This window comes from Bufo bufo, chromosome 2 (assembly GCF_905171765.1).
Source record: "Bufo bufo chromosome 2, aBufBuf1.1, whole genome shotgun sequence".
Taxonomy (NCBI): domain Eukaryota; kingdom Metazoa; phylum Chordata; class Amphibia; order Anura; family Bufonidae; genus Bufo; species Bufo bufo.
In genome coordinates this window covers 254,592,777-254,606,213 of record NC_053390.1, presented here as the reverse complement: position 1 = coordinate 254,606,213, position 13,437 = coordinate 254,592,777, and the positions used below count along the sequence as shown (strand labels likewise).

General features: G+C 44.9%; 1 protein-coding gene across 4 annotated transcripts in view; it reads right to left on the bottom strand.

Annotated features, from left to right (window-relative positions):
- MED15 (mediator complex subunit 15) overlaps positions 1–13,437 on the bottom strand; it is a 40,005-nt gene that overhangs the window by 23,890 nt on the left and 2,678 nt on the right. For all 4 annotated transcript variants that reach the window (XM_040416403.1, XM_040416400.1, XM_040416401.1 and 1 more), the window contains exons 2-5: positions 5,639–5,726; positions 4,874–4,925; positions 4,074–4,103; positions 3,089–3,301 (exon numbers count right to left, since the gene is read on the bottom strand). In XM_040416403.1, the coding sequence (XP_040272337.1) occupies positions 3,089–3,301; positions 4,074–4,103; positions 4,874–4,925; positions 5,639–5,726 (383 nt within the window). The remainder of the gene's footprint in view (positions 1–3,088; positions 3,302–4,073; positions 4,104–4,873; positions 4,926–5,638; positions 5,727–13,437) is intronic.

Sequence of the window (13,437 nt, the reverse complement as noted above, 5' to 3'; positions counted from 1 at the left end):
TATCATACTATTGGGCCATCAATAGTAAAAGGAGTGGACAAACCCTTTAAGAAAATGCCTACTTACAAGCAGTTTTTATATCTGTTTTTGCAGAGTGAAAGCGATACGCCTTTATGCAGCACCAATTGTGCTCAACTCCCCTATTTACTTATACATATCACACATACAAGCTAATTCATACAACTAATTTTATGTGTACAGATTGCTGCTGTTGCGCTACATAAAAAGGTGTGTGTAGTTTTTTTTTGTGAGTTAAAAGGGTTGTCCAGCAAGATAAAAAAAAGTAATTCAATTTAAGTGAAATTGATCGTACCTTTCATTATCGGGCCTAAAAAAGGCCTGCATGTCCAGGCAACTTTTAGTGATTTTGTGCATCTAGTGGTTTAGTGTCCCGAACTTTTGTATTTGTTTGACTACCAAAATAATTACTTTTTTTTTTACTTGACACTTAGGACTTATTAGAATGTTTTTTTTAGAGAGATTTTAAATTAAAAAAGTAATTTTTTAATTATAGCTTTTTATTTCTTAAATATTACGATTGACAAACATTTTGTGACGATCGTTTTAATATATAACATGGTGACCGTTTCCGTTGGCCACTGCATGTTTAAATTAAATTTTTTTGTATTTTGTATTTTTCCATTTTAATTTTTGGCACATAACACGTCCCCCAGAAGCTCATTAAAAGACCTCTGGAGGACACAGACCCCCCCCCCCCCCCCCTCACTGTAACTGGGGCATCCAGCCTCCGTCAAATACGTCAATAGTCACGTGCCAGCACAGAGGGCTCCCTTTCTGTGTCAGAACGAACCTTGAAGTGCAGCAGGACCAGAAGGGGATACTGAAACATTGGGGAAGTATATCAAATATGTGCCATCAGTTTCAAACCTTTGTTTTCTGACTGGAAAGACCCCCCATTTATGTAAGTAACAAATACTTTCCAGGTAATGGCGGATCGTAAGAAATATTAGACTGGAATACATTTTATCTGCTACTGCACATATAGTGAGGTAACAAAGCTAAAAATAAAAGTAAATGCAAGGCTTTAGGTATCCTAACAGACTCCGTAAAAGTGGCTTCTTTGCTCATAACTTGAAGATTCCATATTGACACTTCCCTAGAAATTACAGGAGAAGTTGTCCAGCCTTGTCCACCTGAACAGCTGACTGGTAGAGGTGCAGAGTGTCAGACCCCTGCCGATCACTTATCCCAAGGATAGGCCACTACTCGGTAAAAGCTGAACAACCCCTTTAGGCCCCATTCCCACGAGCGTATTTTTGGTCCGCATCTGATCCGCATTTTTTGCGGATCTCTCGCGGACCCATTAATTTTTATTGGTCTGCAAAAAACAGGTGGACAACACACCGTGTGCCATCTGCATTCGTATGTCCGTGCCGCTGTAGTGCAAAAAGGATAGAACATGTCCAATTCTTGTCTGCTTTGCAATGGGACACCCCTCCCGCCCCCAAAAACAAAAACTGATGTCATCTGTATTTTTTTAGATCTGTGTTTTGCGGCCTGCAAAATACACACGGCTATGTGAATGCAACCTTAAAGGGTTTCTGTCAGCAGATGTAACCCTATTAAGCTTGCTGACATTAGCGATGTGCTAATGTCAGCTAAACCTAACCAGTTTATTCCTACTTTTATCTATGCCCCAGTTACGCCAGAAATCGAATTAGCCTCTAGGAGCAGGGGGGGCATTGTTCCTGCTCCTAGAGGCTCTGTTTTCCCACCTTTGTCGCCTCCCTCCAAGTCCTGATCGACAGGGCCAGGCAGCGCTCGCATCTGTCTGCCAGCCCTGTGCTCTGGTGAAATGGAGGGAGGCGACAAAGGTGGGAGAACGGAGCCTCTAGGAGCAGGAACAATGCCCACCCTGCTCCTAGAGTCTAATTAGCATAATATAAAAATTTCGGGTAGGAATAGGCTAGTTAGGTTTAGCGGACATTAGCACATCGCTAATGTCAGCTAGCTTAATAGTGCTAAATCTAGTGACAAACCCTTTAATGAAATGGAGTCTAAATTGTTTCACATAAAAACGGAACTAAGAAAACCAGATTTAATGTAATTTCCTCTTTCTTTCTTAGAAAACACAGAAGCTAGAAATGGAGAAACAGCTGGTGTCTCTAAATCTCCCATCAGTTGTATCATGTAGTGCACTGCACTGTTACAGGCCTGCTCTGTGTGGACCTTAGGCTAAAACTACTGCAGCACTTGGAGGGTCACCATGAAATTCAGTGCAAGCTGCACACGGCATGTTATGGAGCAGGAGAAGCTGAGCAGATTGTGCATAGATTTGTGCAGCAAATTGTCATTTTAGCAACCTAATGTAAATCTAAGAGTAGTATTCACCTCTAGTGCTGAACAACAATCAAAGATGGCAGCACCCCGTGTAGATTGAAAGGAGCCTTGGCACCTCTAGCACTGGCGCGGGAATTTAAAAAAGCAGGAAGTACATGGAAGAGTATCCCTAAGGTAGGAGATCAAAATTATTTCTCCAAACCACGCCGGACAGACTGGAGCTGTTGCGCGGCGCCATCTTGCTCAACTTAAACGGCCCGCGTTTCAATTCCCGAGATCTTCAGTTATGTGTGTTTCGGCACCAGATGGAACGCACTCACAGACTGACTACAGAGGAGCGGTGGACTACTGGTATTCTAATCTCACGCACAACCTCACACTGTGCAGCACTTAGACTAGCGTGGACGTCCAAACATCTGTAGGGTGAAATCAACCTTTCTGCCGAGTCATTGACTCCAGGTTAGTAGCCGATTTAGATTGCCCTAGCTTTTAGACAGTTGGTTGTAAGAGTACACCCGGGAGTGGGCTACAAGTTGTAGCATGTTCATTGTGCATGCTTAAGAGGTTAGAGCAGCCCATGGTGCAGTTTGGTTTAGTGACTGTGTATAGCCGTGCAATAGTACTCTATTTATTGACTCCGGCCTAAAGTATGCATATTTACTGAGACCTTCATGCGACTACTGATACATTCCAGCCTCTGGACAGGTGGTAACTGCTCAGAAATATCATTCAGAAAATCTATATACTGTCTATACCGTTCCAAACTCCAAAGAAAATAAAGACTTACTTGGCTGGTTTCCAGCTGACACTCCAGATATGCCATGCTGTGCCATTCCAGATGCTCCAGGCTGTGGTTGACCAGGAAGACTCATCTGTTGAGTCATTTGTGGCATTCCACTGATGCCTCCCAACTGAGCACCAGGGGGACGGACCCCCATGGGCATTCCCTGTACACCTACAGGAGCTGTGCCTGTTAACGTCTGGAGGGCATTCATTGGATCTATTTGGGGAGAGAAATATAATTGAAAAATGATAAGGGGAAACTGACTGCTAGTTTTTCAGGGTAAGAAAATGTGTTTTTTGTTTTTTTACTGTCCTGCACCCACCTTGCCACTTTTACCAAGCAGTGGGCAGTTCTTAGCAGACTACTATAATTTTCAAAAGCAGTAAATTAGAATTCAAATCTACGCCAACTCCTAGTTGGAATACATTTGACTTTCTGCCATATGGAGGGCCAAAGATGCACCTACCTTTAATAAGAGGCATGTTTCTTAAACTGGTTATCCAATAGCAGAAATACCCTCCCACAATGCCCGGGCCTCTCCTATAGACGATACTTACCTGGTCCCAGGCACTCGCATGCCTCCGGATCCCAGCATGGCCACTGCTGCATATCCCTGTTGCACGGATCAAAACATCCAGCGACGGGGAGAGCAACCAATAGCAGGTTGCAACACTGACGAGCCTCCCTAGCATCGCCAGTGACGCTAGAAGGCTGGTCACCATCGCGGCCTGCTATTGGCTGCTCCCCTCCCCCTGACGCAGCGGCGGGATTTGGAGGTGTGTGTGAGGAAGGGGGGGGGGGGGCGTATGGGATAACGCTTTTATTAAATTAGCCACATTTCACTCCAGCGCGCAAAGTATCAAGACTGACATATGAACCGCCAGTCTTGTTAAATTACCAAATAAAATATCTATAAAATTTACCTAAATATAATCTTTACAATTAAACTGTATCTGTAAAACTTTCAAAAAGAAAAAATATATCTTACCGGTGATGGATGCTTGAGATTTCTTGTTATCTGTAAGGAAAGTACATGAGATTGATCATCTAGTGCAGTGACGGCAAACCTATGGCACGTGTGGGCACCCGCACCCTGGAAAAAGTCTATGGTGTACCAATATGTCTATGGTGTACCAATATGCCTTAGACTTCCTGCAATTCATTCAGCGCAGGACGCACTATGAACAGCACAGGCAGTTCACTGAATGTAGGCAGGCTATTATAGCTAAATAATAAAGTACATGCAAGATAGACTATACTGGACTGTAATATTCAGGGTAAATTGCTGTGTTAGCACTTTGTGATAGATAATTAGGTTTTGGGTTGCAGTTTGGGCACTCGGTCTCTAAAAGGTTCGCCATCACTGATCTAGTGTATGGTATCATTACGTCTGCTGGATTCAGCAAAGTGCACAGATTTATACAAATAATGGACTGCTACCAATCTCAGGCTAATAGCCAAGTTCCTCAATACGACTACAGGACAGGGTATTTTATATGGTATTTCCACATTTCGAGCTACTTTGAAGTTACACTGGGTCACTGAAGCTAAATATTTAGCAGACCCATCAGGAAAGGGTGATGGGCGGTTGGAAGTTTCGGAATTCAGTTTTCGTGCAGTTGAAGACAAAACCAGTAGATTCCAAGGAATGAGAAACATAACTGAAGGACTTATACGTCCCCTTCCTGTTGGATCCATGTCTCAAAATATAAAGCACCAAAAACGGAATGTGTGTTTCCAGCTTCATACTTTTAAAATAGGCTCCTTACAATTTGAATTGTGACTTACGGATATCTCGAAAGTGAATAATGAGCCTGGCCACCAAAGACAGATATTCCTCCTGTAATTCAGAAGAAATCAAAATCAGCAATCAGAATTCACAATCATCTTCAGTTTGGAAAATGAACCCCTAATCATAATAAAAAATAAAACTTCTGCAACCAGCAGCTATAAAACATTTTACTCTCCTACTTGGACTTCCTACTTATTTATTGTGTAACAATACAGAATTCTTTGACCCTGACCAACAGAAACAAGTCAATGTCAAAGTGACTACAAAGTGATCACATTAAAATCAAAACGCAAACTAAAGGAGATAAAAATTGGGGCAGCAGAGTCAAGCCCTGACCTTCCCAAATGGCGTTTCCCTGGCTGCAGCAGTGACCTCCCAAATACACCAGGTCACTGTGCAGCCAAACACTGTCCTCAGCAGTGACATTCCATATAATTCCGATACAAGTGATTGGCTACATGGTGAACTGGTGTGCATAGGCAACACGGGGGGAGCAGGTCACTGCTGAGGCCAGCGACTGGCTGCAGCAATCACATGTTCCCCACCGTCAACAGGATGCTGGATGGAGAAGGAACTCAGCAGCAGGGACCAGGTAAGTATGATCACCACTGAAGGCCTGCCACTCTGGAAGGTCAGTTATATCTTGGATAACCCCTTTAAGGATAGTGAAAGCACCCTGACTGCAGCCAAAATAAAAGAATGGGTTTTTCTGTATTATATTTCTATAGGCAGTGCAAGAAAGTAAGGTAAAAGACACTTACCCGGGTTTTGGCTTTCAGAAAGACATGACTCTCCATCTCCTTGCTAGACTTGTTGTGAGCAACCCCAGCTTTGCGCATAGCTTCTTCACTGGAATGCAAGAAGATGCCATTTAGACAGCAATCATATCTCCATCACCCCCAGAGTAGAGCGACCGATCTGCATTTCCGGTGCTGCTCTGCATTCTGGGCAGTCAGGGCAAGAGAAGGAAGATTGGGACATTTCCAGAAAATATTTTTCAGGCAGATCTTAGGAGAATGTAAAAAGGAACCATCAAGAATGAAACAATGAGATGACACTGCCTTTTCCGGAGCTTCGGAGGCTCCACAGGATGCAGCTTGTATTCAGAACAAGAACGAAAAATGGGGCCGAAGTAATAAGTGAAAGCAGAATAACGTAAGGGGAAATCCTGTCATATTAAGCGATCTGTCGACAATCTAATGTGTGTGCCAGCCTTCTACCCTCTCCAGGATGATGGGTAGTGGGGAAATATAGGGCTGAGCTTAAAGGGGTCAACCTACTGTGGCCCCAAAAGCTCCCAGACGTAGAAACGTTCACAGGATCTGCTTACAGTCTACAGGTGGCATAAGACGTGCGGTTACTTTCCTGGTTCATTCCCCCCCCCCCCTTTGCCACGTTGAATAGAAGAGATTGTGGGAGAGATTTACAGGAGGCACATGTGATGTAAACCAGAGAGGCAGTCTACTACAAGCCCCACAATGCCTTGCTGGTTCCTCTCACTCTTTGGCTCTCCTCCAGCTGGCGAATCGCTGCCTTCTCAAAGGCCTTCCAGTCTTTCCCCCCTGCTGTGTTCAGGACATACATCCCAAGTAAGGCCTCTTTCACACTTGCGTTGTCCGGATCCGGCGTGTACTCCACTTGCCGGAATTACACGCCGGATCCGGAAAAACGCAAGTGTACTGAAAGCATTTGAAGACGGAACCGTCTTCCAAATGCGTTCAGTGTTACTATGGCACCCAGGACGCTATTAAAGTCCTGGCTGCCATAGTAGTAGCGGGGAGCGGGGGAGCAGCATACTTACAGTCCTTGCGGCTCCCGGGGCGCTCCAGAATGACGTCAGAGCGCCCCATGCGCATGGATGACGTGATCCATGTGCTTGGGGCGCCCTGACGTCACTCTGGAGCGCCCGGGGAGCCGCACGGACGGTAAGTACACTGCTCCCCCGCTCCCCGCTACACTTACCATGGCTGTCAGGACTTTAGCGTCCCGGCAGCCATGGTAACCACTCTGAAAAAGCTAAATGTCGGCTCCGGCAATGCGCCGAAACGACGTTTAGCTTAAGGCCGGATCCGGATCAATGCCTTTCAATGGGCATTAATTCCGGATCCGGCCTTGCGGCAAGTGTTCCGGATTTTTGGCCGGAGCAAAAAGCGCAGCATGCTGCGGTATTTTCTCCGGCCAAAAAACGTTCCGTTCCGGAACTGAAGACATCCTGATGCATCCTGAACGGATTTCTCTCCATTCAGAATGCATTAGGATAATCCTGATCAGGATTCTTCCGGCATAGAGCCCCGACGACGGAACTCTATGCCGGAAGACAATAACGCAAGTGTGAAAGAGCCCTAAGTTATTAAATGGAGACAGTGCAGGTAGTTCCGTCTCCAGCTCTCCTGACAAGTAGTAAGAAAGCCTGAAACTATAGAGCAATGCGCCACGGACAAAAGAGACCGCACAGGGACCCAGGTCAAGGTAAGAAGCTCCATATGGCGGGATCTGGACAATTTTCAAAAACTGTTTAAATTGGCAAAATGGTTACAATTATTAACTCTAAGAAACACTGGGGCGAGTCCTCTAAGAAACACTGGGGCGAGTCCTCTAAGAAACACTGGGGCGAGTCCTCTAAGAAACACTGGGGCGAGTCCTCTAAGAAACACTGGGGCGAGTCCTCTAAGAAACACTGGGGCGAGTCCTCTAAGAAACACTGGGGCGAGTCCTCTAAGAAACACTGGGGCGAGTCCTCTAAGAAACACTGGGGCGAGTCCTCTAAAAGGGGTAATCCAATATCACACTCCCTCCCCCCCCCATGTGCCGGCCCCAATGGAAGACTGGGACGAGCCTCCCTAGCGTCACCCGTGGTGCTAGGGAGGCTCATCCCTGCTTGCCATTGGCCTGCAACCCCAACCCCCGTGTACAGGGAGAAGCAGCAGCGGTGGTGCGGGGGCCAGAAGCAGCGCAGGGTAAGTATATTAACGGTGAGGGGCCCGGGACATAGGGGGGCTGTTTGTGAAATTGGCTAACCCCTTTAAGAAAACTAGGACAATTCCTTTAAGAAACACTAGGACGATGAGAAACACTAGAATAATTTCTTTAAGAAACACCAGTGTGAGTGCATTGGTATGTGGGACAAATCCTAGGGCACATTAATTCATTACTTCATACTACGATGGACTATTCTTTTAAATGGAGCAATAAAGGGAGAAAGAGCAAAACTCATCTGAAAATAGACAAATGGAAAACAAGAAAATGAACAAATAGGTAAAGCACCAGGCAGGCCAGATTACGGTCAAGGCAGCCATATGCCCTAACCATTTTCCCCCTTTAAATTTAAAGGCTATGTACACTTTCGGAGACAAATTGTTTGAGATTGCATTTTATTCATGTTGGGCTAAAAATCCTTTTTTCAACTGGTCTTTTTTAAAAATATTTAGTCGTTCTGTCACAAAGGATTAACTTTTTCTAGCTGTGTGACTGGTACTTTTTACTAGGGATCGACCGATATTGATTTTTTAAGGCAGATACCGATAATTTGTGAACTTTCAGGCCGATAGACGATAATTTATACCGATATCCTGGCAATTTTCATTTTTGAAAAAAAATAAAAATCCTACACAAATCTGCTGAAAAGTAATATGTTTATTGTTAACGTGTATTTTTTAAAATCTTTCTTTCATTTATACTTAATATTTTGGTGTTTTTTTTACTAACTTTTAGCCCCCTTAGGGACTAGAACCCTTGTCCTATTCACCCTGATAGAGCTCTATCAGGGTGAATAGGATCTCACACTGTCCCTGCTGCTCTGTGCTTTGTGCACACAGCAGCATGGAGCTGAACATGGCAGCCAGGGCTTCAATAGCGTCCTGGCTGCCATGGTAACCGATCGGAGCCCCAGGATTACACAGCTGGGGCTCCGATCGGAGGAGCAGGGGAGAGGGGATCCTGTGGCCACTGCTGGGGGTGGGGGGGTGGGGTGGGGTGGGGGGGGGAAGGGCGCACTGCGCCACCAATGAATTGAAGTCTCTAATTCATTCATATACAGGAGGAGGGAGCTGGATGCAGAATCACATAGCCGGCTCCCGACCTCCATGAGCGGTAGCTGCGATCCGCGGCACCTGAGGGGTTAACTACCGCGGATCGCAGCTACCGCTCATAGGAGGTCGGGAGCCGGCTATGTGATTCTGCAGCCAGCTCCCGCCTCCTGTATATGAATGAATGAGAGACTTCTCTTCATTGGTGGCGCAGTGGCCACAGCACCTCCCCTTCTCTTGTCCTCCTTCCTCTCACTGGCTGCAGCGGCAGCAGCACAGGGGGGAGGGAGACACTGCTTCCTTCTCCACTGTGCCGCTGAGGGAACGCGGAGAAGGCTTTCAACAGCGCGATCCTGGTTCCCCATACGTTATCGGAATATCGGCAAAATAGATGCCGATACCGATAACGGTCAAAATACTGAATATCGGACGATAATATCGGTAAAACCGATAAAAGGTCGATCCCTACTTTGAACTTTCATTTTGTCTTATCTCAAATTTACTAAGAGGTCATAAACACTTATTTAAGGCTTTGTTCACATCACCGTTGAGCCTTTCCGTTCTCCTGCACCGATTAGGGGCAGGAGAACGGAAAGGACGGATTCGGCACATAACTGAGCCGAACGGAGCCCACGGGCACCATAGACTATAATGGGGTCCGTAGGTTTCCGCTCAGAGAAAGATTTTTGAAGCGGAGACAAAAGTCCTGCATGTACAACTTTTGCAAGTTATGTGCCGAATCTGTCCTTTACGGAAAGGCTGAACAGTGATGTTAACGAAGCCTACATTATCAGTAAGAGAAGAACGGAGCTGTAAGGAGTGTTTATAACAGGGATCAGCAACCTCCAGCACTCCAGTTCTGAAACTATAACTCCCAGCATCCTCCTTTTACTTCTATGGGAGTTACAAGAACAGCCGAATAAGGGCTCATGCACACAAATGTATTTTCTTTCCGTGTCTGTTCCGTTTTTTTTGCGGGCCGTATGCAGAACCATTCATTTCAATGGGTCCGCAAACAAAAATAAAAAAGTTACTCCATGTGCATTCCATTTTCATACGTATTTCCGTGCCGCAAAAAATATAGAACATGTCCTATTATTGTCCGCATAACAGACAGGGATAGTACTGTTCTATTAGGGGCCAGCTGTTCCATTCCGCAAAATACGGAATGCACACGGACGTCATCCGTACTTTTTGCAGATACGTTTGAGGACCGCAAAATACATACTTTTGTGTGCATGAGCCCTAAGTGTGCATGCTGGGAGTTGTAGTTTCACAGCAGCTAGAGTGCCAAAAGTTGCTGATCCCTGGTCTATAATGTCAGATAGTACAGATAATGAGCCCGTCAGATTTGGCCACTTTCACATCTGCGTTTTTTGCTGGATCCATCAGGGGATCAACAAAAACGCATCCGTTCACAATGATCCGGTTGTATTATCCCCAAAATTAACAAGACGGATCCGTCACTAAATCCAATGTAAGTCAATAGGCACTGGATCCGCCCCCCCCATGTTGCTCAGTATCCCATGACGCACACAAACGCCACTTGCAGCGTTTTCTGTGCGTCATGGGAATGAAACAGACTGCATTCTGGTGCACTCCCTTCCGGTTTGTTCAGTTCACAATGAATGAGGAGAAAACTGTTTTGCTGCGGATTTGAGATCCTGTGACGGAATACCTCGATATAAAACCATGGAAGACGTGCGCTGCTCCACAGTCTACTGCGCTTGGTCCGATCTTCATATGTGCCCCCAATGTGGAGAAATCAGCCTTTAAAGGGTTTCTACCACTTTGTTTCACATAATTAGCTGTCAGACACTAGCGATCCGCTAGTGTCTGCTCTACCGAACCATCCTAATATAATAGGTTTTGGGGCAGCCGTTTTGCTAAAAAAAAAGAACTTATATAGATATGCTAATGAGCCTCTAGGTGCTATGGGGGCGTCATTAGCACCTAGAGGCTCGGTCTACCTTCACAAACTGCCGCCGCCCAGCGCGTCCCTCCAGCCCGCCCATCTCCTCCGGAATGCGATCCTCCCTGTGAACGTATGTATTCAGCGCATGCGCAGTGAATGTCTGACCGCTTCCCTGCTCAGACATCTCCACTGCGCCTATGACGTCATAGTGCTCCGAGGAACAGGCGCAGTGGAGATGTCTGAGCAGGGAAGCGGTCAGACATTCACTGCGCATGCGCCGAATACATACGTTCACAGGGAGGATCGCATTCTGGAGGAGATGGGCGGGCTGGAGGGACGCGCTGGGCGGCGGCAGTTTGTGAAGGTAGACCGAGCCTCTAGGCGCTAATGACGCCCCCAGTCATTAGTATATCAATAAAAGTTCTTTTTTTTAGCAAAACGGCTGCCCCAAAACCTATTATATTAGGATGGTTTGGTAGAGCAGACACTAGCGGATCGCTAGTGTCTGACAGCTAATTATGTGAAACAAAGTGATAGAAACCCTTTAATCTTCATCAAGGGCCTGATAGGAACTTCCCTATGACTGGACTCTGAGCTCTTAAAAGGCCCCGAGACTGCCATAGCAAGAGATCGATGGGGCCATTGGGTCTCATTGGGTGCAGTGCTCTGAGGGTTTAAATGTCTGATCGCGGTTATTGGCGATCACAGACACAGTCTTTAATTGTCTGCTGTGTAAAACGGCAGGCACCCGATAACTACGAGGCCCACACAGATAATGAGTGGGAGCCATCTTTAAAATCCTGATTTGCGCTGTACATGTACCAGGGTGGATTTGATTTAAATCAAAATGATTTAAATCACGATTTAAATCACTAGTCAGTAAGGATTGATTTAAATCAGTTTTCTACATAAAGACTAATTCTTGCTGGTATAACTTATAATATGCAAGTAGATTTAAAGTACTTTTCATATTAGTTTGATTAGGTTGATTCTGCATTCATAGGTTTGTAGAAGTTAGGATTAAGGTATTTTTCTCAACTCTGTTCATGTTATAACATTTTTGCTGTGAAGAAGAGGCATGTGATCTCTGCTGAGTCAAATTCAGTTTTGAGAACTGCAAAAGTAAACGAAGCATCTGTGATAATATCTTGTAGGCAGAGAAACTGCGCAATAATCTTACAAAAACCTCTGGAAGAGCATGACATTGTGAATGGATTAATGGAATTTATTTACCAAAAAAATTACACATACAGAAACATAGAATGTGTCGGCAGATAAGAACCATTCGGCCCATCTAGTCTGCCCAATATACTGAATACTATGGCCCTATCTTATATGAAGGATGGCCTTATGCCTATCCCATGCAGGCTTAAACTCCTTCACTGTATTTGCAGCTACCACTTCTGCAGGAAGGCTATTCCATGCATCCACTACTCTCTCAGTAAAGTAATACTTCCTGATATTACTTTTAAACCTTTGCCCCTCTCATTTAAAACTATGTCCTCTTGTAGCAGTTTTTCTTCTTTTAAATATTCTCTCCTCTTTTACCTTGTTGATTCCCTTTATGTATATAAAAGTTTCTATCATATCCCCTCTGTCTCGTCTTTCTTCCAAGCTATACATGTTAAGGTCCTTTAATCTTTCCTGGTAAGTTTTATCCTGCAATCCATGTACCAGTTTAGTAGCTCTTCTCTGAACTCTCTCCAAAGTATCAATATCCTTCTGGAGATATGGTCTCCAGTACTGAGCACAATACTCTAAATGAGGTCTCACTAGTGCTCTGTAGAGCGGCATGAGCACCTCCCTCTTTCTACTGGTAATGCCTCTCCCTATACACCCAAGCATTCTGCTAGCATTTCCTGCTGCTCTATGACATTGTCTGCCTACCTTTAAGTCTTCTGAAATAATGACCCCTAAATCCCTTTCCTCAGATACTGAGGTTAGGACTGTAGCACTGATTTTATATTCTGCTCTTGGGTTTTTACGCCCCAGGTGCATTATTTTGCACTTATTCACATTAAATTTTAGTTGCCAGATTTTTGACCATTCCTCTAGTTTTCCTAAATCCTTCTCCATTTGGTGTATCCCTCCAGGAACATCAACCCTGTTACAAATCTTTGTGTCATCAGCAAAAAGACACACCTTACCATCGAGGCCTTCTGCAATTTCGCTGATAAAGATATTAAACAATATGGGTCCCAGAACAGATCCCTGAGGTACCCCACTGGTAACAAGCCCTTGGTCTGAATATACTCCATTGACTACAACCTTCTGTTGTCTGTCCCTCAGCCACTGCCTAATCCATTCAACAATATGGGAGTCTACGTACAGCCTTATTCTACATAATTAAAAAACTAATCTTTATTTCATGATGGAATAACCTTTGGATGGTAATATATTTTCCTCAAAAAGCATTTTATATTAAAAAAAAAATCTGATTTAAATCAAAAAGATCATTGATTTTTATCCACCCTGACATGTACAGTGCAAGTCATGATGGGGTTGTCTCCCTTTTTATATTGATGACGTATCCTCAGGATAGGTCATCAATATCGCATCGGCGAGGGTCTGACTGCCAGCACCCGGTCAATCAGTTTGAAGAGAAGGCAGCACCCATACA